General features: G+C 37.4%; 1 protein-coding gene across 1 annotated transcript in view; it reads left to right on the forward strand.

Annotated features, from left to right (window-relative positions):
- The window catches only part of STK3 (serine/threonine kinase 3), a 305086-nt gene that overhangs the window by 73618 nt on the left and 217859 nt on the right, over positions 1 to 13609 (forward strand). The window contains exons 6-7 of the mRNA XM_010863559.1: positions 4071 to 4235; positions 4741 to 4908. Coding sequence (XP_010861861.1) covers positions 4071 to 4235; positions 4741 to 4908 — 333 coding nt within the window. The remainder of the gene's footprint in view (positions 1 to 4070; positions 4236 to 4740; positions 4909 to 13609) is intronic.

Genomic DNA, 13609 nt, shown 5'->3' on the forward strand with positions numbered 1-13609 from the left:
CAATTCTTCGGCGCTCAGCCTTCTTTACAGTCCAACTCTCACATCCATACATGACCACTGGTAAAACCATAGCCTTGACTAGACGGACCTTTGTTGACAAAGTAGTGTCTCTGCTTTTCAATATGCTATCTAGGTTGGTCATAACTTTCCTTCCAAGGAGTAAGCGTCTTTTAATTTCATGGCTGCAGTCACCATCTGCAGTGATTTTGGAGCCCCCCAAAATAAAGTCTGACACTGTTTCCACTGTTTCCCCATCTATTTCCCATGAAGTGATGGGACTGGATGCCATGATCTTCATTTTCTGAATGTTGAGTTTTAAGCCAGCTTTTTCACTCTGTGACCCAAAATATATGTTGAGTGGTTTAAATGTTGAAATAGATACTATTCTTTTCCAAAGCGCATTTGCTACCCTTGATATTTAATAGAGACCAGATAAACATTTATTCTTCTAAATTTGTCAAGATTTACCTGAAATTTTTGCACTTAAGGCTGAAATTTGGCTGCCTTTACTCTTTGTTGAATACATACTTTGAATCTCATCTTTGGAACAAGCCTTGCTACTCTGTGCTTATATTGAGGCTAATTCATGCATTCATGTTTGTGTGAAACTCATATAAAAGACTCTATAACTGTAAATTAATTTAAAAAATTTAAGTCAACATGATGTCTCTGTGTTCTAGAAAATGCTTGTTTACTTGTTAATTGTTAAAATGATTTTTTCAAGGGATACAAACCTTTCATTTTGCAATTGAAGTTAAAAGTCTTAAAGTGCAGATACCACATTTGAGCCTTAATATTCAAAGGGATTGTTAGAATAATACTGTACACAAATAATTTTAAGACATATCCGTGTACTATTAGAATCATTGGCTATTGCATCGTTTTTTTTTTTTTGATTAGAGGGAAGATATGAAATGAACCCCTAAAGTAGAGGGAGGGATTTATTACTGAATAGAGAAAAGCATAATGGGAAAGAGACTTCAGAAACTTCATGTTTGCTTCAGATCTGTGCTCTCCACCTTTATTAATTCAGGGCCAAATACTGGCTGTGGCCTCAGGTATTCTTGTAAACTTCATAAAAACTAGTACTGTCAGCTTCTTCACCACTGTATACCCAGCACCTTTAGCAGGACTTATACAAGAGAGCCAGTGCAGTGGATACTTGTTGAAAGAACAGATGCCCAAATTAGTGTGAATGCCCAAATTAGTGAAAAATAAAAATGGATGCCCAAATTAGTCTTTTATTAAGAAAAGACGACGAAGATCTTTTGTAATGTTATAGAATCATAGAATTGGAGTGAACCTTGAAAGTCATTTAGCAAAACCAGACAGTTCATGAATCAACTATCTCTGGCAAGTCTTCCTTTAGTCTTTCTGTGGATTTGTCCAGTGGCAAATGCTTTACAGTGTTCATTGCTTTACAGCACTGAAATCAGATTCATCCTGAGACCTAAGTATAGTAGGTCCATTTAATTTTCAGCTTTCTCTAGTGTGGCTCTGAAATACAGGATATAGGAGCAGAGACAACAAGCCAAGAAGTTAATGAAGGATTAGTTGAATTATTGGTTGGAAATAGTGGAATGCTAGGAGGATAAAAATTGAAGTCTAGGTAACTGAAAAGGTCAGCATTAGAGTGACTAAACATGACACAATTTTTTGGACTGGTACTGCTTTTGTAACAGCCTGAGCTCTTTAATCTTTATAGTAGGGATGTGGAATCGGGAGAGCGGAGAGAACCCGGGCCCGTAAGACAGCACCACCGCTTCGCATTCCTGTGCAGTGGTGTGGTGGCCCCTTAGCACCCCTGCCTCTTACCCACCCACCGGGGCTGCAGACCACTAAGTTTAAAAGACTGGGGCCATCAGATGTGAATTTCTCTTTTCCTTTAGTAACTACAAGTCTATACCCATTCATTCATTCTTTATCGATTGCTAACTGTATGCCAGGTGTGGTTCCATCAGTGTATGCACTGATGCAGATACATCAGTGAACCAGACAAAGATCTCTGCTCTTTTGGACCCTTTTCCTAGTGCAGTACTGTTCAGTAGAAACCTAGCGTGGGCTGCGTATATAATTCTAAACTTTCTAGTACCCACATTCAAAAAAAAAAAAAAGCAGCAGATGAGGTTAATTTTAATGTATTAAGTATAGGCGGGGCCTCCCTGGTGGCTCAGACAGAAAAGAATCAGCCTGCAATGCAGGAGATGTAGGTTCCCTGGGTTGGGAAGACCCCTGCAGAGGGGATTGGCTGCCCACTCCAGTATTGTTGTCTGGAGAATTCCATGGACAGAGGAGCCTGGCATTATAGTCCATGGAGTCACAAAGACTTGGACCTGACAGAGTGACAAACATTTTTTTCACTGATACTAATTTTATGTTATATAATATTAATAACATTAACACATTTTAAATATAATAATATAATTAGTATATAAATGTCATTTAACTGTGTAAGCAGTATGTACGTTATTAGAGATACCTTACATTTCCTTTTTGGTACTAGGCCTTTAACTTTGGTATATTTTATATTTATAGCATATCTCAGTTGGATTAGCTATGTTTCAAATGCTGGAGAGCTACTGTGTTGAATAGTGCAGCTTCAGAATATAGTGCTTGCTCTCTGTGGACCATGAAGTCAGTCCATCTGGTCTGAGGTAGAGAATCAGTTCCTAAAAGTATTAGAATTTTCAAATAATCCAGACTCCTTATCCACGGCCTGCAAAGCTTTACGTGGTCTGTGCAGTATTTTTATGACAGTATATATTGGTGTTTTATGCAAATGTAAACCACCTGGCAATTTGCTTAGAAATTTTAACACAATAAAAGTTTTTTTAAATTGAGGAAAATTCATATAAGATTTACCATTTTAAACGGAAAAATTCCTTGTCATTAGTGCATTTACAGCATTGTGTAATTACTACCCCTGTGTAGTTCCAAAATATTTTCATCACCTTGCTATCCTTTAAGCAGTTTCTCTCCATCCCACTTCTCCCTCTTGTCCCTGGCAGTCACCAGTCTGCTTTCTTTTTCTGTGAATTTGCCTATTCTTAACATTTCATATAAGTGGGATCATACAATACGTGCTTTCTGTTGCGTCTGGCTTCTTTCACTTAGCGTAATGTTTTCGAGGTCCATCCACATTGCAACACATGTCTGTACTTTATTCCTTTTCACGACTAAATAATATTCCATTGTTTGTGTATACCATAATTTGTTTATCCATTCCTCTGTGATAGACATTTGGGTTGTCTTAGCCTTTTGGCCATTGTGACTAGTGCTACTGTGAACACTCATGTACATGTTTGTTTGAGTACCTGTATTTTACTTTTGTCAAATGGTGATAATCTACTGCATAGGGTTGTTATAAAGATAAATGAGCTAACGCATGTAGAACTGTTAGCACAATGCCTGGTACAGATAGCACTGGCTCTGGTGCTATCGGTATAGAAAGTCTTAACGTTTGCACCTCGCCCCTCCTTTTTCCTTCCCCTGATGGCCTGTTTTTGTGTTTCCGTTCTCCTAGTCTTTCTCTGACATTCTCATTTCTGAGTTCTCATTATTAGAGTTGGAAGTCTAGAACCTGGGTGGGTTGAGAGTGCCTCACTGGGAGGAGGAGTGGTATTGGTGTCCATGCTTCACGCAGGAGGCTCTTGGCAGCCCACCCCTCCGCATTTCCTCTGCTTTGTGTGACACTCTTGGTTTCCACTGTCAGCAGTAAAGTGAGGAGGCACCGCAGGGAAGGGTGTCTCTGGATTTACTTTTTCAGGACAGATAACTGTCATATTGTCACCTCAGAGTTAGATGGCGTAGGGAAGAGTGATTTCTTAGGGTCATGGTGATTCTTGGAATATGTTACGTGCTTTAGGAATGACATGGATAATTTTAAAGAAAGGAGAAATTGAATGATGACATTTTCTTTCATCAGAAAAAGAGGTTCTCGGTACTTTACCGTTTAGCCTTTTCCTAAAAGTTTAGTGATCTTTAGAAAGAAGTGCTTGTTAACAATGCTCTCTTGTAAGAGTTTAGTTGTCTCAGCATTTCAGTTGAGTTTTTAAAATATTTCTTTACAGTTAACAGAAGATGAAATTGCAACCATTCTCAAATCTACTTTGAAAGGACTAGAATACTTACACTTTATGAGAAAAATACACAGAGATATAAAAGCTGGAAATATTCTCCTCAATACAGAAGGACATGCAAAACTGGCGGATTTTGGAGTTGCTGGTCAGTTAACGGTAAGTGTGCTACTTTTGGAAGCACTGTTGGTTTGTATTGTCCAAGTTCGAGTGTGACTAAACCTTGATAATATCTTTTGAGGGTTATGAAAAGAAATGCGTAACTTCATTGCTTCAGGGAGAGGAAGCCATGATTTAGGTATTATTTAATTATTTTTTATTTACCATTTAAGAGACATTGGATGAATATGAAAGAATATATATTGCCATCAAAGTGCTTAAATATTTGGAAAGGAAAGCTACATTTGTTTATTTCTGTAGGTTTTATTGTTATAGTGCTATCTTTAATGAAGGGTAGTGGAGTTAAGTTACTTGCAGACTCTTGGTTATTTTAGAATTCTAAATTCCTAAATATGTCATGTCACAACTGGCTGAAATTTTAGGAAACTAGTCAATTTCAGATCTGACCTGTAGTATTTGAGGGTTTCAGATATTTAGTTTAAGGAACACGTTGGCCAATACGTTTCCTTAGTGTTTTGTAGTTATATCTGTCATGTTCTTGCAGGATACAATGGCGAAACGCAATACTGTGATAGGAACTCCGTTTTGGATGGCTCCTGAGGTCATTCAGGAAATAGGCTACAACTGTGTGGCTGACATCTGGTCCCTTGGCATTACTTCTATAGAAATGGCGGAAGGAAAACCTCCTTATGCTGATATACATCCCATGAGGGTAAGAAAGTGATGGAAAATGTCAATGTTAAAAGCGCTCCAGTTTTGTAGTGTGAGTGTAAATAAACATGGAGTAAAAAGATCATTTGAATTTGGATTCTGTGCAAAAATTAGTAAAATTATCTGTTAGGGATTAGTGACTGTTCACTTCTTTCCACCATCACATCCTTAACTGGGAGGAAAAGAAGTGAAGCCTGTATTTCTCTCTACAGTGGCTGTTTTTCTCCCCGCAAAGTATACCTGCTGAATTTCCCCATGATTTAAATAGAAGAAAGGGCTGGTAAATCCACTACATTATTCAGTTCCTCATATTCTGAATGTAACAGTGGAGGCTTGGAAGAAATCCATTCTCTTCTACTTACCCTGCATATTGTACCTTTTTGTGTTTTTGTTTCTCTAGTTGAGCTAATATTAAAAAAGAATCCTGATTTCTAATATTGCTATGTATCTGTAAGTGAATTAAGCTTTTATTTTTAGTGTTCAGTGAGAAAATGGAATTCCTTTTATGAATATTATTTTATGCTTTTATGAACTCCTTTTCCATGATAAATTTTTGAGTCTGAAATGTATAGATTTCATATTCAAGTCTAATTGCCACTGCTTTAGAGGTTGTGATGAACAGTTTTAAAATTTATTAGTATGTGAATCTTAATTCATTATAGATAAGTACGTTTATCTTTGTAAACTTATTGCCCTCTAGTGGCTGTATTCAACTCAAGAAGAAAGGATGTAGAAATGAAGGCAGAAAGAAGGTGGAGGAGGGAGAGAGAGAGAATGTGTGTGTGTGTGTGTAAAGAAAAGAAGGTGATTTCAGGGTAGATGGAGAAATGTGTGAAGTAAACAGATGGGAGGAAAAAGAATGCAGTATTTTAGAGTATTTGAAAAAGAAGAATAAATTAAAATTCTGATACTATAGTGCTATTATGAATTGAACTTCAGTAGTATAGATAATAATGTACTATACTGAAATATTTAAAAATCTGCCTGCCACTTTAAAGAGAACTCTTTGAGGAACGTAATTGTGTATGATATGTGTCGTCTTCCTTGTACATATAAACTCTTGCTAAAGCGAAACAAAAATAGCATGAATTCTTTGAAAATATTGACATGAAATATAACTAGGTCAGCATAAAACGATCAATACAATTCTCATTTCTTTTCTGAATATTAGATATCTTTGGTACTTTCAGCTAGAAAGTTTTTAGGGTGATCCTCAGCTAGATATATTTGAGTTTAAGTTAGCGAGGTTAACCAAAGTATCCAAGACAGCCTAGCTAAGTGCCATAGCTGGGATTTAACCCAGGACTTAAGAGTATTACTGTTCTGCTTCCTCCAGTATAAATCTTATTTTTTCCAACCAAACAGTTCCACATATTCACTTTGACCATGAGGTAGTCTCTTTAGCAGATAGCCAAGGATTTAAAAAATAAAGCACAGAGTAACTTCTCTCATTGCAAATTACGTGGCACTATGTCAGAACCAAGTATACTCCTAATCCAACATGATTTCTTTTTTTAAAAAATTTCAAAAATGTTTATATCCAGGTCTTAAGAATTGAAAGCTGAGTCAGTCATTTTTTAATTAAAAAAACAAAACAGGAATCCATGACCTCCTTCCTTCCTGCCCAATTAATAATAGAACCAAGTTGAGAAATTTTGGACGACTGGGCTTGGTTAGAGGTGCCAGTTAAGTCGTCCCCGCCCCCGGCACACCTGCACATCTTCCATCCCCCAGTTCCTGCTGTGTGTGCCTGGGTCGGCACCTGGCCCATCTCAGTGTGTGTGCACGGGACTTTGCCCTCTGACATCGTATGGCCAGAAATTACAACTCAGTGACAAAGCTCAGGATTCCCTTTTTCTCTCGCTTTTTACATAGTTAAATTTTGGCTTGAATGACATGTTCTGTGCTCAACAAATCTACTTTCTTAGTTTTCATTTTCTCTTTTTTACCCCCATGGTAATTTCTTAGGGCCGTCCTAACATATTACCACAAATTTGGTGGCTTAAAACTATAGAACTTTATTCTCTTACAATTCTGGAGGCCAGCAATTTGAAATGAAGGTGTTCACAGAGCTGCAGTCCTTCCAGAAGCTCTAAAGGAGACTCCGTTTTCTGCCCCCTCCAGCTTTGGGGTGGCGGCTGCCAGCAGTCCTTGGCATTCCTTGGGTTGTAGCTACATCTCTCCAGTCCCTGCCTGCCCCTTTTACATTACTCTCTCCTTTGTGAGTGTCTGCGTTTTCCTCTTCTGTCTGTCTCAGATTTTCCTCTGCCTTTTTCTTTAAAGGACAGATGCCATTGGATTTAGGGCCCACTCCAGTAATCCAGAACAATCTCCAACTGCAGGGATTTTTTTTTTTTTTTCCAAATGAGATCCTGTTTAGAAGTTCTGAATATTAGGATATAGACGTATCTTTTGGGGGCCACTCTTCAACCCACTATATCCTCTATAATCTGTTCCATTTTTTCAAATTATATGTATTTAAGATAAGTAACAATTAATTTCAGAATCTATTTTCCTTGTTTTTTCTCAAATTTTTAAAATTGTGGTAAAGTATTCATAAAAATGATATCATTTTAACCATTTTTCAGTATACAATTCAGTGGCATTAAAGTACATTCACATCACACTGTCGAGTACAGAAATTTGTATCATCCCAAACTAAAACTCTATACACATTAAAAAGTAACTCTATATTATCTCCTCCCCCAACACCTTATGACCATAATTCTCTCTGTTTCTATGAATTTGACTATTCTAAGCGTCTCATATAAGTGAAATCATACAATATTTGTCCTTTTGTGTCTGCCTTCTTTCACTTAATGTAATGTTTTCAAGGTTCGTCCATTGTTGTAGCATATATCCAAATTCTTTTTTTAAGGCTGAATAATATTCCATAATATAAATACCACATTTTGTTTGACCATTCATCCATATTGGACACTTGAGTTGCTTCCACCTTTTGATTGTTGTGACTAGTGCTTCTATGAACATGGATGTACATTTATTGTCTGTGAGAGTCTGCTCTCAATTCCTTGGGTATATACCCAGAACTAGATTGCTGGGTCATACGGTAATTTTATGTTTAAATTTTTGAGGAACCTCTCTACTGCTTTTCATAGCATCGTGCTATTTTACATTCCCACCAGCAATACACAAAGATTCCAGTTTCTCCACATTCTTGCCAACGCTTATTTTCTGTCTTTTGATAATAGACATCCTAATGAGAGTGAAGTGTTACTTCATGGTTTTGATTTACATTTCCCTAATAGCTAGTGATGTTGAGTATCTTTTCATGTACTTTTTGTTCATTTGTGTATCTTCTTTGGAGAAGTGGCTATTCAGGTTATTTGCCATTTTAAAATTGGGTTGTTTTTTGTGTTGTTGAGTTTCTGGTCTCATTTTAATCAGCTTTTCTCTAGTTTGGTCTGCCGTTTTCTGTTTGCTGGCTGAAGTCTCCCAGCCCTTTGACTTTTTACTGCCTGTTTATTGTTCTTCCAGCTGTCCCCCATCACTTTTTGTATCCAATTGTAATACTCAATCTAAGTCCCTTTATAATTCTTTTGGGTAGAATCCTCGCAGTCCTTCCCTTGGGAAGTCTTTGAGTCAAAATGTATCTCAGATTTGCTATTCTACAAGTAGAGGATTGCTTATTTGTATTTAATTGTTGTATTACTTTGCTTTGTGCAATAGATGTGTTCTAGGGATTTTGTATAAATATTTAATAGTTGTAAATTGGAGTTTACATTTTGGGGATATTATTTTTTAAAAATAATTTTTATTGATTCCTTTAGTGATGAGAATAATGCTGTTGAAACTTATTTGCCATATAATTGTGTTTATTTTTTATCATGGACATATCCATTTTAGCAGTAATACAAAATTTAATCATTAATATTAACATTTTTGATTTAGTGTTAATGTTAAAATAGGTGCCTGTTCTCATGTGGAGGCAGGAAGTCAACCTTTTGACCAGTTGGAGAATATATCTGGTTACCTACGTTGGTTATTTTGTGTCAGAGAAACTGAGTGTCACCTAAGTATGGATGTTTGGTTTTTTGAAGACAAGAACCCTGGAATTTTCTTCGTATATTCTTTTACTTCTGTTCCCTTTTATTTCCTTCTGCATACATTCAGGGCGCAGTCATCGCGTCCCAGCCAGACTTTGAGGATGTAGTGGTAAGCAGTGCAGGTGTGTTTCCTGTCCTCTTGGAACTTCCATCCCAGTGATAACTTGCATTCTGATGTTAGAATTATTTTGCTTTCTGTGTGTGTGTATGGGGAGGAAGTGCATATATATTCAGTTGTTTAGAATGTAAGACCATACACTGTAACAACTTTTATTCATTTATATGTATATTACAAATCATAAAGGATCATATGCCTATATGATTTTTATTATTTTGGTGTTACATTGCTTGTTTTTCTCCTTTGAACTTATCCTCATCTTCCTTTTTTTCCATTTCTCCCCAGTGCTGCCTTTACTTCCTTTGACTGTTCCCTATTTCCTAACAGTGTGCATACATGAATGCTCATACAGTCCCTTTTGAACCTTGACTTTTCTTTCTGTTTATACTCCATTTCTTCCCCCTATCTGTTCCCTACGTTTTTCTGCCTGATTATTTTAAGTGGTACCTTGATTCTCTTAACTATACTTTCAGATCAGAAATAGCTAAGGATCCGGAGGAGGGGGCAAATTGGATCATTGGAGCATTTCAGTACTACTTCCAGGACATGTGGTTTTTCACTCTATTTGAGAGTTAGAGTTGTTCTGCCCTGTGGTCCTAATACATGTGGGAGTACAAGGCATTCCAGCCCCAAAATCGAGGATTTAAGTTTATTACATTGACAGTTTCAACATATTTCTGTCCAGTTGGAGTTATTATTCTTGAAGAGATGAATAAGCAGGGAAAACAGAATAAACAGATCTCAATTTCTCTTGGTTGAGTCTGCTGAGGTCACCCCTGAGGGTTTCACAGGGAAGACAAATTCTCACTGTTAATTTATATTCAAACCTTGCTGTTGATGTTGCCAAGTCCTCTGTAAATATGATTAGTTTGGTAAATACTGAGGAAGCAATCATCACTTTCTCACTGACGTACTAATTATGTGAATATGAATAGTAATATTGGAGACATATTTCCATTAAGTTTTACTTAGATAAAGAATTACACTAGAATCTATCTTTTAAAGATTTTAATGTGGGATACTAACAAAGGCAATATTTCTCTGTATTTGTGTGGGAGCATTTACAGGAGACAATTGAAGTTGATTTATTAATGATTGAAGGATGATTTATATTTCATATTTTTTTGACTGTGATCCTTAGTAAGAAATATATTCCACGCTGTGACATATTATGCACATGTGGGCATGCATGTGTGTGCACACAGTTGAAACAAAATATACATAAATAGTTTCCCAGGTAGCTTAGTGGTAAAGAATGCGGCCTGCCAATGCAGGAGCCACAGGTTTGATCCCTGGGTCTGGAAGATGGCAGAAGAAATAGCAACCTACCCAGTATTCTTGCTGAGATAATCCTGTGGACAGAGAAGCCTGGCAGGTTACAGACTGTGGGGTTGCAAAGAGTCAGACACAACTGAAGGGTTCTTAGACTAGACGAACAGTACTTATCTATGTATGTCTATAATGGGTCCCATGTGAAATAAATTTTATATTGTGAATTACTATTTGTGATCCACTCTGATTTCTATTCTATCACAGTCTTACCTTTGTTGTACTTCACCTTTTAATTAAAAAAAAAAAATGGTGGTTCAAATCAATTCAGTTGATTCTGTGACCCAGTATTGGTTTGTAACTTGAATTTTAAGGGCAAGAATCACTGTACCAACCTTTGGAAATCTGATTTCTTCCAGTGCCATAATGCTTTCATTGTTGCCACATAGTAGTGGTGACCTGGTGTATGAGTCCTAAATCAATTCTGTTATCTGTAAATTAGTTATATTGGAGTACATCAGGGCTGTATATTGTCACCCTGCTTATTTAACTTATATACAGAGTATATCATGTGAAATGCCAGGCTGGATGAAGCACAAGCTGGAATCAAGATTGCTGGGAGAAAATCAATACCCTCAGATATGCAGATGACACCACTCTTATGGCAAAAAGCAAAGAAGAACTAAAGAGCCTCTTGATGAAAGTGAAAGAGGAGAGTGAAAAAGTTGGCTTAAAATTCAACATTCAGAAAACGAAGATCATGGCATCTGGTCCCATCACTTCATGGCAAATAGATGGAGAAACAGTGGAAACAGTGGCAGACTGTATTTTTGTGGGCTCCCAGATCACTGCAGATGGTGACTGCAGCCATGAAATTAAAAGACTTGCTCCTTGAAAGGAATGCAGTGACAAACCTAGACAGCATATTAGAAAGCAGAGACATTTTTTGCTGACAAAGGTCTGTCTAGTCAAAGCTGTGGTTTTTCCTGTGGTCATGTATGTATTTGAGAGTTGGACTGTGAAGAAGGCTGAGCGCCGAAGAATTGATGCTTTTGAACTGTGGTGCTGGAGGAGACTCTTGAAAGTCCCTTGGACTGCAAGGAGATGCAACCAGTCCATCCTGAAGGAAATCAATCCTGAATATTCATTGGAAGGGCTGATGCTGAAGCTGAAACTCCAGTAGTTTGGCCACCTGATGTGGAGGGCTGACTCCTTTGAAGAGACCCTGATGCTGGGAAAGATTGAAGGCAGGAGAAGAAGGGGACGACAGAGGATGAGGTGGTTCGATGGCATCACCGACTTGATGGACATGAGTTTGAGCAAGTTCCAGGAGTTGGTGATGGACAGGGAGGCCTGGTGTACTGCAGTCCATGGGGTTGCAAAGAGTCAGACATGACAGAGCGACTGAACTGAACTGAACTGAGAGGTAGTGTTGGAGAAGACTCTTGAGAGTCCCTTGGACTGCAAAGAGATCAAACCAATCAATCCTAAAGGAAATCAGTCCTGAATATTCATTGGAGGGATTGTGCTGAAGCTGAAGCTCCAATACTTTGGTCACGTGATGCAAAGAGCTGACTCATTAGAAAAGACCCTGATGCTGGGAAACATTGAAGGCAGGAGGAGAAGGGGACAACAGAGAATCAGATGGTTGGATGGCATCATTGACTTGATGGACGTGAGTTTAAGCAAGCTCCAGGAGATGGTGGAGGACAGAAAAGCCTGGTATGCTGCAGTTCACGGGGTCACAAAGAGTTGGACATGACTGAGCAACTGAATAGCAACAAATGGTCCATTTCACTAAATTGTTATGAAGATCATAGAAGACATTGTAAATGAGCAATATATATATAATATTAAATACTTTAGAAATATTAGGTGGCTTTATTAAGTTTTCAATCTCAAATTGAAATTATAAAGTAATTCAAGTTCTTTCAGAGGGTACCCTATTTGATAATATTTACTGTTGTCTTCTTGGCTTATTGAGTAGAGTTTGAGGTATTGGGAGCTTATACAGTGCCCAGGGGAGTTTATTGCCAGCTGGGGGAGGTTGTTGAAAGCTTTTACGCCCTTGCTTATGGCTGCTGAGATGACTTCTGCAGCCTCTACTGGAAACAATATGGAAATAATGAGCCCACGAGGACAGAGAGACATGTGGACTCTCTTTTCTAACCTCAGGTCATATTGTGATATACAGATGTTTTCTACTTCATTTTCACTATACTCAGTAATGGAAACTGTGATTCACAAGAGAGTAGAATGAGTTTTTCTGGAGCAGAGAATTCAGAGAGTCAGTGGACCCCCAGAATTGCATTTAAATATTGTTTTTTGGGCAGATGTCCAGCTTTTGGTGAGAAAGTTCACAGTTTTCATCAATGAAAATACAAGTTTCTTGATCCCCGAAGACCGAGAACTGTGGCTCTCAATAATAGTATTGGAGACGCTCAAAAGAGTTTCTTATTATATTGTATATTTAATATGTGGTTTTGTTCATTATTTACTTTATTACAGTACATCACTGTTCTGTGTTTTAATCTGGAACCAGGAACTATATATTCATAGGACATCTGTGATTTCCCCCCAATCCCCCAAACTCTTGAACTTCTGGAAAGTTTAGTTTTATGTATGTCTAATTATTATCTGATGTTCCACTAATTTAAAAAAGAAGTCTTTTTTTTTCCCCTCTGAATTCCTGTATCACCTTTTCTCTTGTCTTTCTTATGATTCTTTTAAACTTCCTATGTATCAATATTGCAGTGTTAATGCTTTTGTCTTATTTCTTCTACTAGATCTAAGTTTTAAATGCAGTGTATTTCGTCTTTGTGTGTCTAACTGAAAAGCAGAGTGACTTACATAAGAGCATCCAAGAAATGTTTTTTGTGAATATGTGCTCAATTCCCTTTCCTATCTCAAAGATACTTCATGATGTTAATATTGAAATCTAGCAAGCTGAGGTTCTTCTTTCTTAGAATAATGATGTTGTACCTGTAGGTTAGAATAAGAATCAGTGAAATAAATGAAAAATGAAAGTAAATACTAATTAAGTACAACTTGAAAGCCATTGCCAACATCCGCTGGATCATCGAAAAAGCAAGAGAGTCCAGAAAAACATCTATTTCTGCTTTATTGACTATGCCAAAGCCTTTGACTATGTGGATCACAATAAACTGTGGAAAATTCTGAAAGAGATGGGAATACCAGACCACCTGACCTGCCTCTTGAGAAATCTGTATGCAGGTCAGGAAGCAACA

Source organism: Bison bison, unplaced genomic scaffold (genome assembly GCF_000754665.1).
Source record: "Bison bison bison isolate TAMUID 2011002044 unplaced genomic scaffold, Bison_UMD1.0 scf7180017864491, whole genome shotgun sequence".
Lineage (NCBI taxonomy): Eukaryota > Metazoa > Chordata > Mammalia > Artiodactyla > Bovidae > Bison > Bison bison.